The 22,266-nt window shown below is 39.5% G+C and overlaps 1 protein-coding gene across 3 annotated transcripts in view; it reads right to left on the bottom strand.

The window, feature by feature from the left end:
- The window catches only part of mapkbp1 (mitogen-activated protein kinase binding protein 1), a 113,684-nt gene that overhangs the window by 18,503 nt on the left and 72,915 nt on the right, over positions 1 to 22,266 (bottom strand). For all 3 annotated transcript variants that reach the window (XM_034194815.1, XM_034194817.1, XM_034194818.1), the window contains 10 exons: positions 18,589 to 18,714; positions 17,541 to 17,611; positions 14,368 to 14,489; positions 10,763 to 10,838; positions 10,180 to 10,291; positions 8,886 to 8,949; positions 7,997 to 8,128; positions 7,242 to 7,384; positions 6,975 to 7,024; positions 4,388 to 4,528 (listed from right to left, as the gene is read on the bottom strand). In XM_034194815.1, coding sequence (XP_034050706.1) covers positions 4,388 to 4,528; positions 6,975 to 7,024; positions 7,242 to 7,384; positions 7,997 to 8,128; positions 8,886 to 8,949; positions 10,180 to 10,291; positions 10,763 to 10,838; positions 14,368 to 14,489; positions 17,541 to 17,611; positions 18,589 to 18,714 — 1,037 coding nt within the window. The remainder of the gene's footprint in view (positions 1 to 4,387; positions 4,529 to 6,974; positions 7,025 to 7,241; positions 7,385 to 7,996; positions 8,129 to 8,885; positions 8,950 to 10,179; positions 10,292 to 10,762; positions 10,839 to 14,367; positions 14,490 to 17,540; positions 17,612 to 18,588; positions 18,715 to 22,266) is intronic.

Genomic DNA, 22,266 nt, shown 5'->3' with positions numbered 1-22,266 from the left:
ACCAGCAAAAATCTATTTAAGCATAAAAATTCAAAAAGAAAAAATAATATAGCACCTTCAATTGCACCACAGACTAAAACAGTTAAATGTGGTCTATTAAACATTAGGTCTCTCTCTTCTAAGTCCCTGTTGGTAAATGATATAATAATTGATCAACGTATTGATTTATTCTGCCTAACAGAAACCTGGTTACAGCAGGATGAATATGTTAGTTTAAATGAGTCAACACCCCCGAGTCACACTAACTGTCAGAATGCTCGTAGCACGGGCCGTGGCGGAGGATTAGCAGCAATCTTCCATTCCAGCTTATTAATTAATCAAAAACCTAGACAGAGCTTTAATTCATTTGAAAGCTTGACTCTTAGTCTTGTCCATCCAAATTGGAAGTCCCAAAAACCAGTTTTATTTGTTATTATCTATCGTCCACCTGGTCGTTACTGTGAGTTTCTCTGTGAATTTTCAGACCTTTTGTCTGACTTAGTGCTTAGCTCAGATAAGATAATTATAGTGGGCGATTTTAACATCCACACAGATGCTGAGAATGACAGCCTCAACACTGCATTTAATCTATTATTAGACTCAATTGGCTTTGCTCAAAAAGTAAATGAGTCCACCCACCACTTTAATCATATCTTAGATCTTGTTCTGACTTATGGTATGGAAATAGAAGACTTAACAGTATTCCCTGAAAACTCCCTTCTGTCTGATCATTTTTTAATAACATTTACATTTACCCTGATGGACTACCCTGCAGTGGGGAATAAGTTTCATTACACTAGAAGTCTTTCAGAAAGCGCTGTAACTAGGTTTAAGGATATGATTCCTTCGTTATGTTCTCTAATGTCATATACCAACACAGAGCAGAGTAGCTACCTAAACTCTGTAAGGGAGTTAGAGTATCTCGTCAATAGTTTTACATCCTCTTTGAAGACAACTTTGGATGCTGTAGCTCCTCTGAAAAAGAGAGCTTTAAATCAGAAGTGTCTGACTCCGTGGTATAACTCACAAACTTGTAGCTTAAAGCAGATAACCCGTAAGTTGGAGAGGAAATGGCGTCTCACTAATTTAGAAGATCTTCACTTAGCCTGGAAAAAGAGTTTGTTGCTCTATAAAAAAGCCCTCCGTAAAGCTAGGACATCTTTCTACTCATCACTAATTGAAGAAAATAAGTATAACCTCAGGTTTCTTTTCAGCACTGTAGCTAGGCTGACAAAGAGTCAGAGCTCTATTGAGCTGAGTATTCCATTAACTTTAACTAGTAATGACTTCATGACTTTCTTTGCTAACAAAATTTTGACTATTAGAGAAAAAATTACTCATAACCATCCCAAAGATGTATCGTTATCTTTGGCTGCTTTCAGTGATGCCGGTATTTGGTTAGACTCTTTCTCTCCGCTTGTTCTGTCTGAGTTATTTTCATTGGTTGCTTCGTCCAAACCATCGGCATGTTTATTGGACCCCATTCCTGCCAGGCTGCTCAAGGAAGTCCTACCATTATTTAATGCTTCAATCTTAAATATGATCAATCTATCTTTGTTAGTTGGTTATGTACCACAGGCCTTTAAGGTGGCAGTAATTAAACCATTACTTAAAAAGCCATCACTTGACCCAGCTATCTTAGCTAATTATAGGCCAATTTCCAACCTTCCTTTTCTCTCAAAGATTCTTGAGAGGGTAGTTGTAAAACAGCTAACTGATCACCTGCAGAGGAATGGTCTATTTGAAGAGTTTCAGTCAGGTTTTAGAATTCATCATAGTACAGAAACAGCATTAGTGAAGGTTACAAATGATCTTCTTATGGCTTCGGACAGTGGACTTATCTCTGTGCTTGTTCTGTTGGACCTCAGTGCTGCTTTTGATACTGTTGACCATAAAATTTTATTACAGAGGTTAGAGCATGTCATAGGTATTAAAGGCACTGCGCTGTGGTGGTTTGAATCATATTTGTCTAATAGATTACAGTTTGTTCATGTAAATGGGGAATCTTCTTCACAGACTAAAGTTAATTATGGAGTTCCACAAGGTTCTGTGCTAGGACCAATTTTATTCACTTTATACATGCTTCCCTTAGGCAGTATTATTAGATGGTATTGCTTAAATTTTCATTGTTACGCAGATGATACCCAGCTTTATCTATCCATGAAGCCAGAGGATACACACCAATTAGCTAAACTGCAGGATTGTCTTACAGACATAAAGACATGGATGACCTCTAATTTCCTGCTTTTAAACTCAGATAAAACTGAAGTTATTGTACTTGGCCCCACAAATCTTAGAAGCATGGTGTCTAACCAGATCGTTACTCTGGATGGCATTTCCCTGATCTCTAGTAATACTGTGAGAAATCTTGGAGTCATTTTTGATCAGGATATGTCATTCAAAGCGCATATTAAACAAATATGTAGGACTGCCTTTTTGCATTTACGCAATATCTCTAAAATCAGAAAGGTCTTGTCTCAGAGTGATGCTGAAAAACTAATTCATGCATTTATTTCCTCTAGGCTGGACTATTGTAATTCATTATTATCAGGTTGTCCTAAAAGTTCCCTAAAAAGCCTTCAGTTGGTTCAGAATGCTGCAGCTAGAGTACTGACGGGGACTAGCAGGAGAGAGCATATCTCACCCGTGTTGGCCTCTCTTCATTGGCTTCCTGTTAATTCTAGAATAGAATTTAAAATTCTTCTTCTTACTTATAAGGTTTTGAATAATCAGGTCCCATCTTATCTTAGGGACCTCGTAGTACCATATTACCCCATTAGAGCGCTTCGTTCTCAGACTGCGGGCTTACTTGTAGTTCCTAGGGTTTGTAAGAGTAGAATGGGAGGCAGAGCCTTCAGCTTTCAGGCTCCTCTCCTGTGGAACCAGCTCCCAATTCAGATCAGGGAGACAGATACCCTCTCTACTTTTAAGATTAGGCTTAAAACTTTCCTTTTCGCTAAGGCTTATAGTTAGGGCTGGATCGGGTGACCCTGGGCCATCCCTTGGTTATGCTGCTTTAGACGTAGATTGTGGGGGGGTTCCCGTGATGCACTGTTTCTTTCTCTTTTTGCTCCGTATGCATCACTCTGCATTTAATCATTAGTGATCGATCTCTGCCCCCCTTCACGGCATGTCCTTTTCCTGTTTTTTTCCCTCAGCCCCAACCAGTCTCAGCAGAAGACTGCCCCTCCCTGAGCCTGGTTCTGCTGGAGGTTTCTTCCTGTTAAAAGGGAGTTTTTCCTTCCCACTGTTGCCAAGTGCTTGCTCATAGGGGGTCGTTTTGACCGTTGGGGTTTTTCATAATTATTGTATGGCCTTGCCTTGCAATATGGAGCGCCTTGGGGCAACTGTTTGTTGTGATTTGGCGCTATATAAGAAAAAAGTTGATTGATTGATTGATTATAAACGCCTTTCATCTTTTGTGACATGTTGAGTTGAGAAAAAAGTTTGAAGGTGGTTTTGTGTTGCTTGAAGGATAGCGAGCAAATTTGGCATTGGTGGGATTTTTTGGTAGTCGTCAAAATAAAGTCAACTGGGATTTGAAAGGTAAAAAAAAAAAAAAAAAAAAGGAAAAAAGAAATAAGTCCAATCCTGGTGAAAAGACTGAAATTTTAAAATGGCTACCAAAATTAACATTTTGAAAACTCAAGGTTATGGCAGCCATTTTGGGTTTTAAAGGGAGCTCTGTTAAATTTGTGATGTTGATTAGACACAAAAAAAATTGTTCAAATCAAACCATCTTAACAGTACTGGCAAATTTGACCATAAATACGCTGACCTTTTCGCATTTTAGATCATTGTGATGTAACAAGGCTGGGGATGGAGGTCAACTAAATAAGTTTGGATTCTGAAACAAGTCAAGTATTTTGATTTACCTTTCAACAGGATTGGAGGATAATTTTTACCCGAGGCCAAAATCTGGCCATCAGGTATTGAGAAGACTTTGCGCTGTTTTGCTCGTTCATCTGTCTGTGCTGAGCACAAGTCCAGTCCTATTGCTGCCAGGGTCTTCAAATTCACATGGAGCATTCACATTCTCTTTCCTATTTTTATGTTCATACAGCTGAGGGCATTTTAGCATTGCGTTGTATTTTATTTTATTTTAACCCTGACCTAAAACATCCACTACTTTGAAGGGCATTCCAATCCAAATTTATACATTACCCTTCAGGCAACCAAAACCCAATTCCAAACCATGATGTCTGTGAAAGTCTCACACAACATTAAGATTATTCTTCAACTATTTGGGCCAAACTGGATCAAAACCCTAGCGTTTTGTTGTTGACACATGCGGACATACAGGACGAAAAACAAAACCCACCACATGCACTACTGCATGTGTGGGTCTCCATCTTTAAAAAGGTTCCTCCTCCTGCTACATCACCACCTCCTAACCCTCCATCATTACCTCCACCTGTTCCTCCTCTTTGTCAGGGCAAAAAGAATCCAAGAGTCGCAGGTCCAACATGGACTTCACCATCAGAACATCATCAGTACTGTCGGACTGTCTGGACCATCGCCGGCGGGGAAGCTGACCCCCCGACACCTCCTGAGGAGTCAAAAAGAACCAATGTCTGCAGAGTTAAAATACACAAAAAAACAAAAGAAAACAAACAAAAATATCCCAAATATTAATAAGTTCGGTATCTAGAGAGAGTTGAGCAGTAATGCCAGTTTGTCTACTGTAATACTAGAAAAGCGCGCGCTCTCTCTCACTCACACACACACACACACACACACACACACACACACACACTGCAATCACAGAAGCAGTTGAGAAAAGTGCAGTTTCTTTCAGGTCCCAGTGGAGAAGTGAAGACGAGGCAAATGGGAGAGGTCGTGTCGGTAAGTGTTAGCCTACACACCTTGACAGAGTAGCTGCGTTCTCTCGCCTGCACAACCGCCTCGACATGTTTCAACTCCGAGACACAAACAAACCGCAACACATGTCCACTTTCTACCATGTCGTCACTTTTTCTTTGCATTTTCACTTTATTTGTGTGTGATTTGCCCAAAAACTCAGACAAGGTGCCGTGTTTCTGATGGGGACATATGAGGGCTGTCCCAAGAAGTAGAAGTATTGCATCATATTTTACCCCTTTAGCGCAAACCCTCAAATAAGACTGCGGTGCCCTATTGAAAGCCAACACAGGCAAAGTTTTCATCAACATCCACAAGACAGCAGACTGTCATCTTCTGCATCATTCTCACGTTGATTGTGAAAATGGCACATAATTGTTCAGCATTAATTACATGATCACTAATCCTTAATAAATGCGGTAACTGTGCTGGAGACCCTCCTGTTATGTGCACCAACAGCTTTTCCTGTATATTTGTTTTGTGAATTGTTTTGTAATTTGTGTCTGTAGCATGGCCCAAGCAGAGGGTCACCCCTTTGAGTCTGGTCTGCTTGAGGTTTCTTCCTCAGAGGGAGTTTTTCCTTACCACTGCTGCTTTGGGGGTTGGTAAGGTTAGACCTTACTTGTGTGAAGCGCCTTGAGGCAACTGTTGTGATTTGGCGCTATATAAATGAAAAAAAAAAAATGCACCAACATTTTACCATTCTGCACAACAGTATTAAAGAGAGGAGGCCCTGGCTCTGATTTTTTTTTTTTTTTGTGTGTGTGTGTGTCAAATTTTGTGAAATAAGTACTCACTTCCCTTTGTAATGTTGTAAAAGTCATTCCTGTTTTTTCTTTCCTAATGCAAAACCAAAATAATTCCTGTAATAAAACAATTATTCTACTGCTGTCCATTTTTTGATAATCACTGAGGTTAAATCAACCCTCAGATTGCCCTTACAGCTGGGTCAAACAGACCTTTTCCATCTTATTGAATTTTATCCTCACACTGAAAACAAAGGAGCATGGACTTCTGTTGCTGCACACCACCAACATGTTAATGCACTATAAAATTAAGAAGTGGTTTCAAAATCTGGTGTTTTATTTATCCAGATATATACCCAAAATCTCAAATAATTTATTCCAAGATAGTTTCAAGAAATTCTGTTGCATCATTGTGCCCTAACACGTACATTAATCTGCCCCTGGTTCTGTCACTGGATCCAAACTTTGTTATGCTTCATTCGCAGCTGTGATGCAGCTTTTTACTAAGTATTTTAATAAACTCATTGAAATCTGTTACAAATTAATGGGAATATTTTATTTTCTGAGTTTCATGAGCTACACAGGCCTGAAAGTGCTCCATGTCTGTTATCCACAAGCCATCTGAGCATGTTCACAAGCTTGTAATTTAAAAAAAATATATCTGCTATTCCAGGCACTTATTCATTGTTCTAATGATAATTGAGCAAAGTGGTGAATACTTATAATGTACTCTGAAAATAGAGGCACACAGAATTGATCACATCACACACTGAGATGTGTGTGTAGATACAGCATGTGTGTTTCTGTTGAGCACAAAGTGCAATGAGAGGCACGTACAAAAGTAATTAACTGAACCTCAATGTAGGCTTTCAACACCACAAAACTATAAAATAAAGAAATACAGCAAGTTTTACAGCATTTTTCGTGATTAATTTCTGCCTTCACATGAAAATAACTTGGGCAACGCAATGCTAAAATACCCTCGGCCGTATGAGCATAAAAATAGGAAACAGAATGTCATCTTACGACCTTTTACAATAGGTCAAGGTTAGCCATCTTTGAACTTGTCCAAGGTCTGCGTCCCAAGAATGTTTCCTGTGAATTTGAAGACCCTGGCAGTAATAGGACTGGACTTATGCTGAGTACAGACAGACAGACGCAAGGCCTTCGCAATACCCGATGGCCATATTTTTTTTGGCAAGGGCTGGTTCCCCGAATACGGAACACAATCACTGTAGAAAATTACAAGTCAACTTTGTGAGTTTAGACCATCGAAAAGACATTTGGACGACTCTCTAGATAAGAGACGGGACACAGGCGAGGGAACCAAACACTGATTTCAGTGATGACATGGTGCCAAAAGTCAAGTCATCGGCCACGCCCACTGACCTTTCTGGCCTCTCTGCAGTACTGAGCATTGTCCTTCTCATCAGATGCATCTGCAATGCAGAAAAAAAGCACGACACACCATTTACCTCAGCATTAGTAATAAAACTTACTCCTGCACTTATTTTGCTAAATTTATCTGTTTACAATAGGATTTATTTTGACAGTCACTGGGCACAGTTTTTGATACTCAGTCCTCAGTTTACAGTGACTGCCTTTGTTGCTCAATGCTAAAGCTTTACTATTAGACATGCAACCACGGTAACAAACCCGTCTCCTCCCCCTGGCTTCCAGGTCTGACTCCTGTTGTCAACGTATAACGGCAGACGAGCTGCTGCTCCTCCTCCTCCTCCTCCTCCTCCTTGTCGCTGTCCGATGACATGGTGACGACCTGAGGAGGCGTCGTCTCCTTGCTGCCGACACAAACACGCTCTGTTTGGGACTCAACTTTGATCAAATCTGACTAGTTTGGTAAAATTTTAGTAGTTTGATTTTGGTCCATTTTTAATCTAATCTGTTTTAAATGAAGCAACAGTGACATAAGTGACACATCAGGAACCAACAGGAACCTGCTTCGACTTGATAAAAAAAAAAAGAAAAAAGATATGTACTGATAAACATAAATTATCAACCTTCTTATAAATTAAACCAGCTCAAACATAATCCACTATTATGACTATTATTATTATTGTTATTACTATTACAGGCATTATTACTACTACATTATTACAATTATTATTACTTTGTTATTAGCATGGCTATTACTACTATTATTATTATTACTACAATTATTATTATTACTTTTATTATTAGTAGTATTACTACTACTACTATTATTACTGTTACTACTACTTTTGTTATTATTACTTATTATTAGTGTTACTATTAATATTACTATTATTTATGTGTACACTACAAAATTCAGTAATTTTTTGTATTTGCATTATTTTTCACATTCATAAAAATAAGATGAAATTACTATTAACATGCACACATGCATTAAGTGTGTGTGTGTGTGTGTTTACCTGAGGTGTCCGGCTCTTTGCTGAGGTGTATTCTTTGCATTTTGTTTGCTTGTTTTGGGAGGTCGAAGGTCAGACAGTTGCTGCCTCATCCTGATGGTTAACTCTGGACTGAGACGCCACACAAATATACAGCTACACACACACACACGCGCACACATCAGACCATCTCATGATGAGGGGGATTTCACAAAAGCAGGGTGAAGAAATCCTGGAGTCATTATCAGTGTGCTGAGACAAACCGGCCCGAGGAGGAGGGACCTGACAAAACCAGGTGCACATCATCTACACTGAGGCCTGTTCATGGCTTCCATGAGGTTGATGACTGATTTATGGACCCTGAAATTAAGTCAGGTGCTGCATAATTTAAAGTCAGGGAGCAACTAATTGAAGATTGTGGGCGGAGCAAAGCACAGAATATATTAAAAAAAGGAAACATAGCTGCTGTCATAAAAGAGCGAGAAAAGAGCGGCAGACAAGAGGAAACCGACTGTGTCCATGAGCGCAAAATATGCCTTTACTTCCCACTGCTCTTCACTGCAACCATCAATGATGCAATTTAAGGAGTCACTTGAGATTTACACAAATTAACGGTTGGACAATTTGCCATAAAAGTGAGCAGTGGAAGTTAACGGGCCCCATCGGTCTGTTTTAACGAGTATTTTGACATGATGCACACACAGCGGTCTTTTCCTGTGGTAACACTGATGTGTGTAATTACTTTTTCTAGTGTGGTTTTGTGTGGGTTGTTGTATTATCAGTAGATATGTTTTCATTCAACTCCTGCCTGGTTCATCTTCACAGCCCCAGCACTGTTAAATATGGTACAAACCAGACTTAAAGCTGTGTTTTTTTTTTTTCATTTGTTAAACAGAGTGAGGTGAGATCTTACCTGTCACCAGAAACTGTGATCAAGTGCCGGCAGTCACTGCTGAACTTGAGCCCAGTCACAATCTCTGTGTGAGACACGAAAAGCCATTTTAGCTTTCAGTAACCAAAACATTTAATGAATTCAATCAATATTCAATTGTGACCTCAATACATCATAAAAAGCAAAAATGAGTTTTCACAATGTTTTTCTCATTTCTCAAAGTTTATGATGAAATGTGCTCTTATTTTGAAAGACTCGTGCAAGAAAACAACAAATGTTCCAGGACAATAGCTAGCTTTGTGAAGGTTAGGATGGAATTCTGCTGTGACGGTCTTTCCGCTGCCAACGTGAAAAAGCAGCTTAACATGGACTGGACATCGATGGGCAAGCTCCGAGCAAGGACAGGACAAAACAACCATCTGATGTCCACTCAAAGTTTTGAGCATGTGCCAGAACTTTCTGACCAGCTCACCAGACATCAGCTGACAAGGAACACATTTAATGAATGAGAAAAGGATTTTTACAGGACAAAAAAGGACACAAACGGGTGAGTTATTTGTGATTTATTTCCTATTTGTGATGAAATCAGACATTTTATTGAAATGGGCGTTCTAGCAAATGCAATATCGGCTGTGTTTATGCATCAGCCCAATCTTCAAACAGAATTTTGCACGGAATGCCCTGGGCACTCCAATGCATGAATATGGAATATTTACTTCCATTAGTGGACACCACTGGGAGAAAACAAAACAAACAACAACAAAACACCTTTTGAGTGGGGGTGTGATGATATATTCAGCTCATGAGATGAGACACTATACTGGGTTCACAAGATGATATTTTAACACATTTTTTAAGAAAACCTAAATGATGAAATAAGGCTGGAAAATATTATTTTATTTCACTGAAAGTCCTAAAATACAAAACAGTGCAGGTGTATTTTGAAATGTTTTAATTCACCTTGTAATGAACATCAAATCAGTTCTACTTTCTGAGTATGAATTATTATCTGCAACAAAAGACAGAACAATATGTAAAAACTCTAAGAGGTTTTACAACTAACTTAACTGAGTGGCTCCTTGGGTTTCACAACCACTGATTTGTACTAGTTGACACGTTTTTTTCATAATAATAATCAACTAATTGTTATTTATTCTGCTGACATGTTATGTACAAGCCCCAACCTCCAGCGTTCTGAAAAATCTTGTAAGAATAAGATCAACTTTATTTTTCCCTTGCACCTTGAGGCGACTTGTGTTGTGACTTGGTGCAATATAAATGAACTAAATTGAATAAATAAATAAAAATGACTGACCAGAGTGTCCGTACATAGTGGCCACACACTCTCCAGAGTAGAAGTCAAATATGCTGATGTTTTTATCTGAGCAGGATGTGGCGATGAAGAGACCTGAGGGGTCGATCTGCACCTGAGGAGGAGACGAGGAGAGGAGGCATTAACTGACTTCCCCTCTATTTTAACTTGGAAAAAAAACAACTTACTGCCACCAGAACAATCATGGTTTCAGTGTTTTATGATGAAGACTAGATGCACCTTTTTGATACTCAACACTTGCTTTACTTGCAGATTGTTCATGACACAAAACTAAACTACAACAAACGACTCAATCATAACTGCTTCTAAAATACTTGTACAATTCTTCTGATCCTACAGGTATTTAATAATTTAAATGTCACATGGAAATCAGGCATATTTGAAGATGTATTAAGATGAAATTTTACTGGTAAATCTGCAACAAACAAAAAAAAACAAACCTGTAAATTAAATCAGGTGTCTTATTAGCACATGTAAATTAGAAGATTTACAGGCATGGAGGTTGCCAGATTAGCAGTAACCATGGAGACATTCCTGTGGCACCAGCAGATGGATCTCAGTTTACCTTAATGAGAGTGCCATCCTCGCCCTGAGAGCCTTTATACAACTTCTTCTGTTTTCCATTACAGATGTTAAAGATCCTGCAGCACGAGGACAGAAAGATGCAAAATGCAACAAAAACAAAAAACAAAACAGCCATTAGTGTTAGAAACTGCATTAATAACAGGCAAAAATAAAATATAAATCTACATTGAGAGAAATGATGCATTGCTGTTCCACAAATATTAGCAGTGGGACCACATTGCCTTATAAGACGGACAAGAAACTTATGTACATGTGATTTCTTAATTTTTTTTATTTTTAATAAATTTGCAAAAATCAATGAAACAAACAAACAAAAACCCCACTTTTTCACATTTTTATTATGGGGTATTGTGTGTAGAATTTTGAGGAAACAAATTAATTTCATCCATTTTTGAATAAGGCTGTATATATATATATATTTGTGTGTATATGTGTGTGTGTGTATACACATACTTTTCACATAGTAAATATCCAAGTTCAAATCCAAATTCAAAATATTCATTCTGAAATAGTAAGTGATAGTTTGTAATAGTCCCGTACTTGTGTGTCTGAGGGCCCAGGGCCGAGCATCCGCCCACCCCCTTTTTTGAAGAAAGTCGGTTAAACGCTCACCGAAATTAATTTTTTTTTAAATGAAAGCTTATTAAATGGCCAACTAAAATAAATTAATTCCATGACCACCAGAATATTGTAAAAAGCAAAAAATGAGTTTGTCCTGTGCTCTTATTGTGAAAGATGTGCAAGAAATAGGAAGTGTTCTGTGACAATGTGGTTAACTTTGTACAAGCCCCAATCACACGTGAAGGAGCTATCCACACTCTCACTAGCGCCACTAGCTTAGCTTATGGCAAGCTAAAAGTGGATGCTCTCGTTATGGCCGAACAACTGTCCAGTTTCTGGGTATTCTATGTTAGTACGTGCCCACGACGTGCTTGATGAATTCCTGCACAAAAAGTAGTTCCCAGATAACTGATATATTCCTGTGAGATAATGAATATATCTCATCGATAACCCCAATTCCAATGAAGTTGAGACGTTGTGTACAATGTAAATAAAAACAGAATACAATGATTTGCAAATCCTCTTCAACCTATATTTAGTTGAATACACCACAAAGACAAGATATTTAATGTTCAAACTGATAAACCATAGTTTTTGTGCAAATATTTGCTCATTTTGAAATGGATGCCTGCAACCATGTTTCAAAAAAGTTGGGACGGGGCAACAAAAGACTGGGAAAGTTTATGAATGCTCAAAGAACACCTGTTTGGAAACAGGTGAGTGTCATGATTGGGTATAAAAGGCGCATCCCCAAAAGGCTCAGCCGTTCACAAGCAAAGATGGGGCGAGGATCACTACTGTGTGAACAACTGCGTGAAAAAAATGGTCCAACAGTTTAAGAACAATTTTTTCTGAACGTTCAATTGTAAGGAATTTAGGAATTCCATAATCTACAGTCCATAATATAATCAGAAGACTCAGAGAATCTGGAGAACTTTCTACACGTAAGCAGCAAGGCCGAAAACCAACACTGTATGCCTGTGACCTTCGATCCCTCAGGTGGCACTGCATTAAAAACTGACAATCTGTAAAGGATCTTACCGTGTGGGCTCAGGAACACTTCAGAAAACCATTGTCCGTTAACACAGTTCGTCGCTACATCTACAAGTGCAAGTTAAAAGTCTACCATGCAAAGCGAAAGCCATACATCAACAACATCCAGAAACACCGCCGCCTTCTCTGGACCCGAGCTCATTTGAAACGGACAGACGCAAAGTGAAAAAGTGTGCTGTGGTCTGATGAGTCCACATTTCAAATTGTTTTTGGAAATCATGGACGTCGTGTCCTCCGGACAAAAGAGGATAAAGACCATCCATTTTGTTACCAGCGCAAAGTTCAAAAACCGGCATCTGTGATGGTATGGGGGTGTGTTAGTGCCCAAGGCATGGACAACTTACACATCTGTGATGGTCCATCAATGCTGAAAGGCACATCCAGGTTTTGGAGCAAAACATGCTGCCATCCAAGCAATGCCTTTTTCAGGGACGTCCCTGCTTATATCAGCAAGACGATGCCAAGCCACATTCTGCACGTGTTACAACAGCGTGGCTTCGCAGTAAAAGAGTGCGGGTATTAGACTGGCCTGCCTGCAGTCCAGATCTGTCACACATTGAAAATGTGTGGCGCATTATGTAGCGCAAAACACAACAGAGACCGCAGACTGTTGAACAACTGAAGTTGTATATCAAGCAAGAATGGGAAAGAATTCCACCTACAAAGCTTCAACAGTTAGTGTTCTCAGTTCCCAAACACTTAGAGTGTTGTTAGAAGGAAAAGTGATATAACACAGCGGTAAACATACCACTGTCCCAACTTTTTTGAAACGTGTTGCAGGGATCCATTTCAAAATGAGCAAATATTTGCACAAAAACAAAAGTTTATCAGTTTGAAAATTAAATATCTTGTATTTGTGCTGTATTCAATTGAATATAATTTGAAGAGGATTTGCAAATCATTGTATTCTGTTTTTATTTACATTTTACACAGCGTCCCAACTTCATTGGAATTGGGGTTGTACCTGTTTTTACTGTGCACATGACAATAAAAAACTCTCAACTCGGTTGTGTTATATGAGTTAATGGCAGGTATAAACTTTGGTTTCATCTTATTCCTCAACAGGATTAACTCCAAAATAAGTGGATAAATAAATAAATTACTAGTGTAGTCAAAGGGCCGACATCATCACACTGCGGCTGGCAGACGTCAGGTTCCAGTGTTTCCTCTGTGCTGGTCTCTGTCTAACCAGCAGGGGGAAACCTCACAGTACAGTTTGACACTTAGCAGCCAGGCTGGAAACCAGCCAGAAAACCAGACAGCAGACATGAGAGGATATACGGCTCCATCTAACACGGTTTCAATCAACATGTTTATGCCGCTGAGTACATTTGTTAGATTTAATTGATCTGTTGGGGGGAAATTCTAATAAAAACACAAAGTTGTTGTGTTTCTGTGGAAAAAGACCTGATCCAACACCCATGACTCACTGAGTGCTGTGACTCCTCCATCAGGAATGAATAAAACAGTGACTGTTCTGTTTCTCTGTGGGGGTCTGGGGTGCTTTCAAGTGTCAGTGTGAAGCTCCAAAAAACACTAATTAAGACCTGAGGTGAAGACTCAACGTCTTTGGTACCAGATTTATTTGGACGGTCCTTAGGTCACGCTGTAAAGAGTTTGTGTGAAATTAATGTTACTTAGGAAACTAAGATGAGGACTATCACTTGATTTGTGAGGGAACATCAGGTTTGAAATTTTGGACATGATCCAGCATGTAGGTTCCTCAGTACTGAGGACCCCAGCCAGTGGATGGAGAAGTCCAAGGAGATGCCTACTCACACATTTAGAGTAATCTTTCTAAACACACAAAAGACAAAAACACAACCTTGTTAGAGGTAGAAACAGCATTATGTAGCTCATCCTGATCCACACCTTGTTGCATCATGGGTAATCCTGCCTGTAGACTGTGCAGGCATGTTTACTCTAGCATGCAGGCGGATTAGCATGCACATACACAGATGGTGATCTCACCTAATGTTGCGGTCCTGGCAGCCTAAGGCCGCATACTTCCTTGTTGGTTCCACATCCATATCATAGAGCGTCGTCTTCCTTACGACGTGGTGCGTCCGAGTGAACTCCAGCCCCTCCTCTGTCTACCGCCGGCCAAGACCAGAAAGACAGACAAGAAACAACTGACTATAAATCTGACTGGTCTTATTTTTCTGACTACTCTGACCTGCTGGGAATCAGTGGCATCACAATAATCTGATACAGTCAAACACATATTCACATCGCGGCTCCAACAATTTGGAAATAAATTTTTAGTGAATGAAGACAAAACTGAAGCAGACAGCTCAAAATGGTTCATTAGATCAGTGCAGAAATGCTGTACTAACAAGGTCACAGCAGAAGCATCATTTAAGTGAGTACAGCTGCAGAGGGACGCCGGCATTAAATACACCCCAGACTGCAAAAAATGAATACAAAACAGAAGAGCTCTGCAACTGCACAGACTGTAAATAAAGAACGACAAGATTCAAAAATCCATCTCACACTGGCACTAAAACCAGCAGGAGGCTCATGTACAGGAGAATCAGGAAGCTGAAAGCTTTAATCATGTCTGTGTCATGGCCATTTGATGCTACATAATCCTATTTAAAGCTGTACGACCTTTGGGTCTTTTAAGATTTAAGTCATAAAAAGAATTTTCTTTAGCACAGGTATAATTTTATTCCTGAGCATTTAAATAAGGGATTCATAATATATTGCCAATATGATCAAAATTCACACTGTCTGCAAACAATTTAGAATTTCGACCCTTGAAGGGTAGAAATTAGTGCAAAAATCAGCAGATGATTATGGTGCTAGAAATATTTTGAGGTATTATATAATCTGACTGCAGTTGGAATAAATGACCTGCAAAGGCAATCTATTACTGAAGGAGCTGCTTAAGGCTCCCACAGTCTCATGTAAGGGGTGAGAGGGGTTAACTGATGTCAGCTTAGCTAATATCTTCCTTTCACCTACCACCTCTATGGTGTCCAGAGCGGATTCCAAGACAGAGCCAGATCTTCTGACTAATCTGTTGAGTCTCCTCCTGTCCCTCTCAAAACTTCCACAGCCCCAGCAGACCACAGTGTGAAGTATGGCTGATGCCACCACAGAGTCATAAAAGGTTTTCAGCAGTGCCTTGTACTGTACCCTGCAGGGCCCCCATGCATACTACCACATCAGACACACAATTGCGAAGCCTCACATACTGTGGTCTGTTAGTGAGGTAGTCCGTGGTCCATGCTGCCAGGTGACTGTCTACTCCAGCTCCTTCTAGCTTCTCCCTGAGAATTGATGGCTGAATTGTGTTGAAGGCACTGGAGACGTCAAAGAACATGACTCTCCCAGTGCTCTCCAGATATGACAGTGACCTGTGCAGCAGGCAGATGACAGTGTCTTCAATACCGAATGTAGGTCGGTACACGAACTGCATAGGGTAAAGCCATTGGCCTGAAGTGGTTAGCCTCACTAGAGTGCGCTGTCTTGGGAACAGGAACCGCATATGAACTCAACTAGAGTGGTGACTCAGATTTGGCTAAAAACATTTGTGCTGGTTTCTTTACATATATAATGAACACATGCAAAGTCTTAGGTCGAAAATCTTAATGGCTTCTGAACTATGGGCCTTTACAGAAGGGGTGTTGTACCTGTTGTTGACACTCATGAATAATGCTAGCCACATTTGGATGGTAATATCTCTGTGACAAGCAAAGATGTCTGGCTGAAATTTGCTTTTACTGGGTAATTTGGGCCAGGCTTTAAGATTCTGTCATCAAGAAAGGCCTATCTCTTCTAGTTTCTGAATAATTGGTCTCCAAAATGGTGAATATTTTATGTGCAAAAATGAAAAAAAAAAATCTATTCTCAGGGGGCCAATGTCAGCCTACAATCATTTACAACAGGCTATCGATGCTGGATTCCTTCAATCTGAGAACAGGACTGTCTGTGGGAGGAAACCTGACTCTGCAAGTCAATTTACAAGTTAGGGGACTCATTCCAGAACATGTCTGCACCTGAGCTCCAAGGACAAAGTACAACGTTTTATAGTCTTGCTCCTTGTGACGCAACATTAATTCAGAAGAAACTGCTATTATTTGGACGATGAACTGTTTTACTGTTTTACCAGTATGGTACCCAGATCTCCACATTATTACCAATTTAGGACTTGTTAGACAGTAGGTTCGGTCCACTTTTCTCTGATTTGGAGAAGGGATACATGTAAAAAAATACTGACAATCCAAGTTTGACATTAGTGGTTATAGGATGAAAAAGGTCAAGTTTTAAAAAAAAAAATTCAAAATGAAGGAGATGAGAACACAAGCTGATATTTTGAGCAAATGATTGCTCGATTAGTTGTTACAGAGATATTGGCATCCAAAAGTGGCTACTCAGGAACAATTCATGAGTGTTAAAAACAGGCACAACAACCCTTTTTTAAAGGCCCATAGTTCAGAAACCCTCAAGAGTTTCCACCTAAAACTTTGCACGTGTTTATTGTACACGTAGACGCACCAACACAGTTTTTTTAAAGCCAAATCTGAATTGGTGATTTCTGGACTTTGGTTGAGTTCATATGGAATGACCCTTACAGATGTTAGTGTGCACTCCCCGGGAACGTGCATCAAGCAAGTGGCTTGGGTCACAGCTTATCTCAAATCCCCACCCATGCACACACACACTTCCTTCTGCAGTTCATCTGTACAATGGCATTAGAAGGAACATACAATACTGTCCATGGAATTCCTCTCAGATCAATATGATCTCTTCATTAAAATGAGCTGTCAATTTGCAACATGTTACAAAATTAGTTAAGCCCCTTGAGCTGCTCCCTTGTTTTCACTCAGGGTTGCCACAGCAAATAAACTGACATTAAAATGCTTGGACTTTGGTAGAAAATAAATGTTGTCAGTTCTGTGAAATTTGAAAGGCCGTACAACTTTAAGTTTTTTTTTAAATTTGGAAAAGCAGCCCAAAAGATCTGCCCGATTATTAATTTGTACAGTTTATTGATGTACAACTGAACAACTTAACTATTTATCAATCACTCATCAAAGAAAGACAGAATCTTTAAGTTCTACAGGCACACCAGCAGTGGTGCACTGGCCTGCAGAGTTTTACTGTGATATGTCTGTGTGTGCATCTCATCATCTTACCTGCTGAGCTGTGCGGAAATACACGCTTTTGTCGGCTCCACAGCTGATCATTCTCACTTTGCCCTCATTGGCTGAAAGACAGGAAGATCAAGAAAAGTTATACGTTGAAACCCCTTCGTTTTTCTTTTTGTTTTGATTAATCTGTTCATGTTACTGGGCAAATATCATATTCCCATCTGCAACTGATGCACTGTATGTTCAAATTGAATTTTTTTTTTCTCAACAAATCTGTTGTACATCTATTCTTGATATGTGGAAAAACACTTGTTTTTTTCTACATATCCTGCCTGATCAGTTTGTCCAGCCTGGGTGTGTCCTTCTTGGATGTGCTCCCCCCACAGCACAGTACGGTGTAAAAGAGGACACTGGCTACTATGGCTACTGGTAGGAGGAGTCCATAGTAGCCAGCATCCACAGGAGTTTCCTGCAGATGTTAAATGACAACATCTTCAGAACATACAGCCTGTTCTGTCCTTGTACAAGTGGTTGATGTGGGATGTCCAGTCCAGTTTGCTGTCCAGCCACAGCCCGAGGTATTTGTAGGAATCCAGAGCCTCCAGCCAACACAAATTTAAAATGGAGACAAAAAAAAAAGCTCATTTGTGATAGCAGATTGCACAGATGCTGTATTCCTGCTGAGGGTGAGTGCTTTTATTATCAGCATCACATTATAAGACAGCCATTATTGGTGTATTCTTGTTATAGAAACAAATCCCATGAGAAGCACTTTTTCTTTTTGCTCTGGGATAAAGTGCTTCTCAGTTCCATCTCTATGCTTTTTGTCCAGGGGGAAAAAAAATAAAATAAAAATAATAATAATTCTCCATGGACCTTAGCCTGTTTGGACCCCCACCACATCCACCACACCCCCACCCCCCAGATATCACATTGTTCAAGCTTTTATATTTAATTATGAGCCATCTGTTGAGCTATAATTTTTTTTCTGAATTATTTAATTTAAAACACTGTAGAAGGTCAGAGGTTAGGACTGTGAATATATATGGGCTAGCATTAAAGGCATACAGGGTCAAAGGTGACACTGACTGACCAGAAAATCTCACTGCAGTGATGGAGGAGGAGTGTTCATCTAGAGTCTGAACCAGACTGTACTCTCTTCCTGCATCCAAAATGTGGATCAGACGGTCTCGGCTGGCTGTGGCCAACAACTGCAGGCCTGAAAGAAAAAAACAAAAAAAACAAAAAAAAAAACAGGATGAGATGGATGGAGACATCAAGGATCCAAGCTCCTGCTGGTCTCTTACAGAGGCAGCAGTGTACAATATCACAGCTCATGGAAAGAGGAAAACCATCCATCCCACCGCACAGGTGTAGCAATAAAAGATGCTGATTAGACAGCATGATTATTGCACAGGTGTGCCTTAGGCTGGCCACAATAAATCTTAATTTTTTTTTTTTTTTTTGGGGGGGGGTACCAATAACAATATTACAGATAAACAAAATTTAATAAATTATGATACTGATATAGAGATAAAAAGAAAAATTTTCCAAAAAAACTCACTGGAACAACTTCCCCTTTAATTTTTAATGAATTATACAAATAATAATAATAATAATAATAATGAAGAAAAGAAGAAGAAGAAAAAGAAGAAGAATTATGATGAATATGATGATGATAACAATATTAATAAAAATAAACAATTTTCACTTATTCCTGCAATTTCATTGGACAAAATCTAAAAAAAAAAAAACACCTATCACAACTTGCATTGTAACTTTTTGGAAAGCTGCCACAACATCATAAGATACCAAGACGTTGCAGCAACGTGTTATAAGAATTACAAGCAAAAAATAAAAATAATAAGCTGTGAATAACATGCAGTGAAGGTAAATGGGTTGTAATGAACTGCACATCACATCTCAACATGAAAATTCATTGATTGAACTCCATGAAATGACAACAGGACTCCAAATTTCCAAACTCTAAATTTAACCCTGCGTGTCACTTTAATAATGTGCATACATATCAAATTATGAATTTCATATTTAAAGGCTACAATCAGTGTACTATGTTGATTGTGTTTCATTTCACCTGTGCTTCTGATGCTCTGGATGGAAACTAGAGTGTTCAAGATTATACATTTTAGTTATGACCTGTCTTTGTTGTTTCAGTCTGATTTTCTTTACCATATTTTTGTTTACAAGACAAGTTTATACTCCGAATGCAACTCATTAAACCCAAGTCCAGCCTGCTGGTTACTGTGGATTATTAACTTGGGCTGAGACATGCACTGTTGTCCTCGTCAGTGTGTTGACACGAGACAGAAAACCTCTGTAAAACCTCTGGTATCTGTATGTAATCACCAGTGTTTGTGTGTGTCTGTTAATTCATCTAAATTACTCATGACATTAAGAAAAGGAGCTGCAGAGGATTATTCTCCTTCTGTCTCTTGTTCCTTCTTTCTGTTCGTCCTGAATGCTGAGGTGGCATCTTCTACCCCAGCACTTTGGATGAAGCCTCATTAAATGATGTCATTTCTCTGGTTAAACTGCTGTTATAAGAGGGTGGAGTTTGTGCATTTATGAGCATCTGCATTCTTTACACACAGCGCGTTGCCTGGTAGTAGAGAAAGGTGTCTTATTGTTTAGCTCGTTCTACAAGTGATCGTGTGTGGATTCCATTCAGTAGTTTATTAGCCTGTTTTATGTGTGTGTGTGTGTGCCAGATGGCGTTGACAGCTCCTCTGCAATCTAAGTCTGTAGGGCACTTCAGGAGCAGCCCGAGGTGCTGGAGGGGGAACAGTCACATTGAAAGATGTTTTTATACAAATCTGACTTTTGTTCATTTCATTATGACGGATCACAATTAATAGTTTGGAAGTGGGCTCTGACAGCCAGAGGTAATGAGTTGTGCATGTGCATATTGAAGAGATTAAAAAAGGGGGACTGAATGCAGTAATTAAAAAAAGAACAAATAGTTTTGTCCAGTAGTCACATAATAGTCACTGAAGTGGTTTCATAGTTTTTGGGGACATAATGAGAACCACAACATTAAGTTAATGCCAGTGAAAGTCAGCATTTCCTGCTGATGTTTCACATTAAGACCCCCGTTACACGTAGGCCATGTGTTAAAGCAATAAATTTTCATCTGACTGAAATTTTTTCCTGGCAAAAATCAATGCCAGCAACTCCCTAAAATGTGGCGTAGTGGGGGCACACACTCTTTTTTCCTCAATAAATACAATAAAGACATTATACAGCATACAAATCTATAGCCTCTAAGGAGAGACAGACAAAGCATAAAAAGAATGCAAAACTTGAACATAAAGGTACATAAAAGGGTGGCGGGGGGCGGGGTGTAGTCTTGGTTCCGGGGGTTCAAATAAAAATAAATAAATTACAATTCGTAATACATTTGACTCTTTTACGACAACAAACACTAAGCCATTAATTATTTATTATACAGAAAACAAATGCACGCAGACTGTGCTGAGATGCGAACAGCTTAATGCTAACTTTAACATTGAAAATGCCATAGACATGCTAATGCATTAGCATCGGTCCCGTTTTTAAGTTATAAAATACATCTATCAACTGTTTTAGAAGACCATAACAGGTCGGTTTAATATATAAAAAAGGTAAATATTACTCACAGACATATGCTCTTTAGGGTTTTAGCGGGGGGAAATTAAGACAAAGCGACAAACCATCGAAACAGACTCGGATCATTGCTTCACTGGTTCAAAGCAAAGCCACGCCTCGCTCTACTTGGGGAGTGTCTGCCAATGTTCCCACGAAGACAGGGAGGAGAAGGACCGCGGCTCATGGCAAGCAGTAAACAGAGCGGAGAGGAGTGAAAATTCACACAGTCCCTTCCCACAGTCCCTTCCTCCGCAGTCCACGCTGACATTGCTGCTGCTTTGATTAACGCAGAATGAGATGTTGCTTTGACAGTGAGAGTATCGTATTTCGGCCCCACAACACGCATGACACCACGTGCGCACGCGTATGTGTGGTTAAATTTTCCAAATGATGGAAATCCGTTGTGGTAACGGAGAACTTTAACCCGTGACGTAGGCCGATTGAGGTCGAATGCCATTGGAATGACACATCCACCCACAGTCGGGAACTGTTGAGGTGCGGTCTGAAGACGGATGGACAGCAGCCTCAGAGCAGTCTACATATCTGGTCCCAATTGTTCGGCTGTCACGAGTGTGTTGCACAGTTCAAAACACTCTTGGCACTGTAGAGATAGGACACTCACCTAACAGCGGTCTATGTGCAGTTTGTGTGTCATCTGATCGCAATGTACATATTCTGAAGACATCATAACAGCATTTGAAACAATCTGACTGTGGTTGAGGGAAATCAGAGATGGATCAGTTATGGCATAGCCTGCCGGCATGTCCTGGTTTTGCCACGTACAACCCCTGGCAAAAATTATGGAATCACCGGCCTCAGAGGATGTTCATTCAGTTGTTTAATTTTGTAGAAAAAAAGCAGATCACAGACATGACACAAAACTAAAGTCATTTCAAATGGCAACTTTCTGGCTTTAAGAAACACTATAAGAAATCAAGAAAAAAAGATTGTGGCAGTCAGTAACGGTTACTTTTTTAGACCAAGCAGAGGAAAAAAATATGGAATCACTCAATTCTGAGGAAAAAATTATGGAATCACCCTGTACATTTTCATCCCCCAAATTAACACCTGCATCAAATCAGATCTGCTCATTGACATTGACCCTATGCCATGACATTGACCCTAT

This window comes from Thalassophryne amazonica, chromosome 19, assembly GCF_902500255.1.
Source record: "Thalassophryne amazonica chromosome 19, fThaAma1.1, whole genome shotgun sequence".
In the NCBI taxonomy this organism is placed as follows: domain Eukaryota; kingdom Metazoa; phylum Chordata; class Actinopteri; order Batrachoidiformes; family Batrachoididae; genus Thalassophryne; species Thalassophryne amazonica.
The sequence above is the reverse complement of the archived record's forward strand: the minus strand, read 5'-3'. Positions and strand labels throughout refer to the sequence as shown.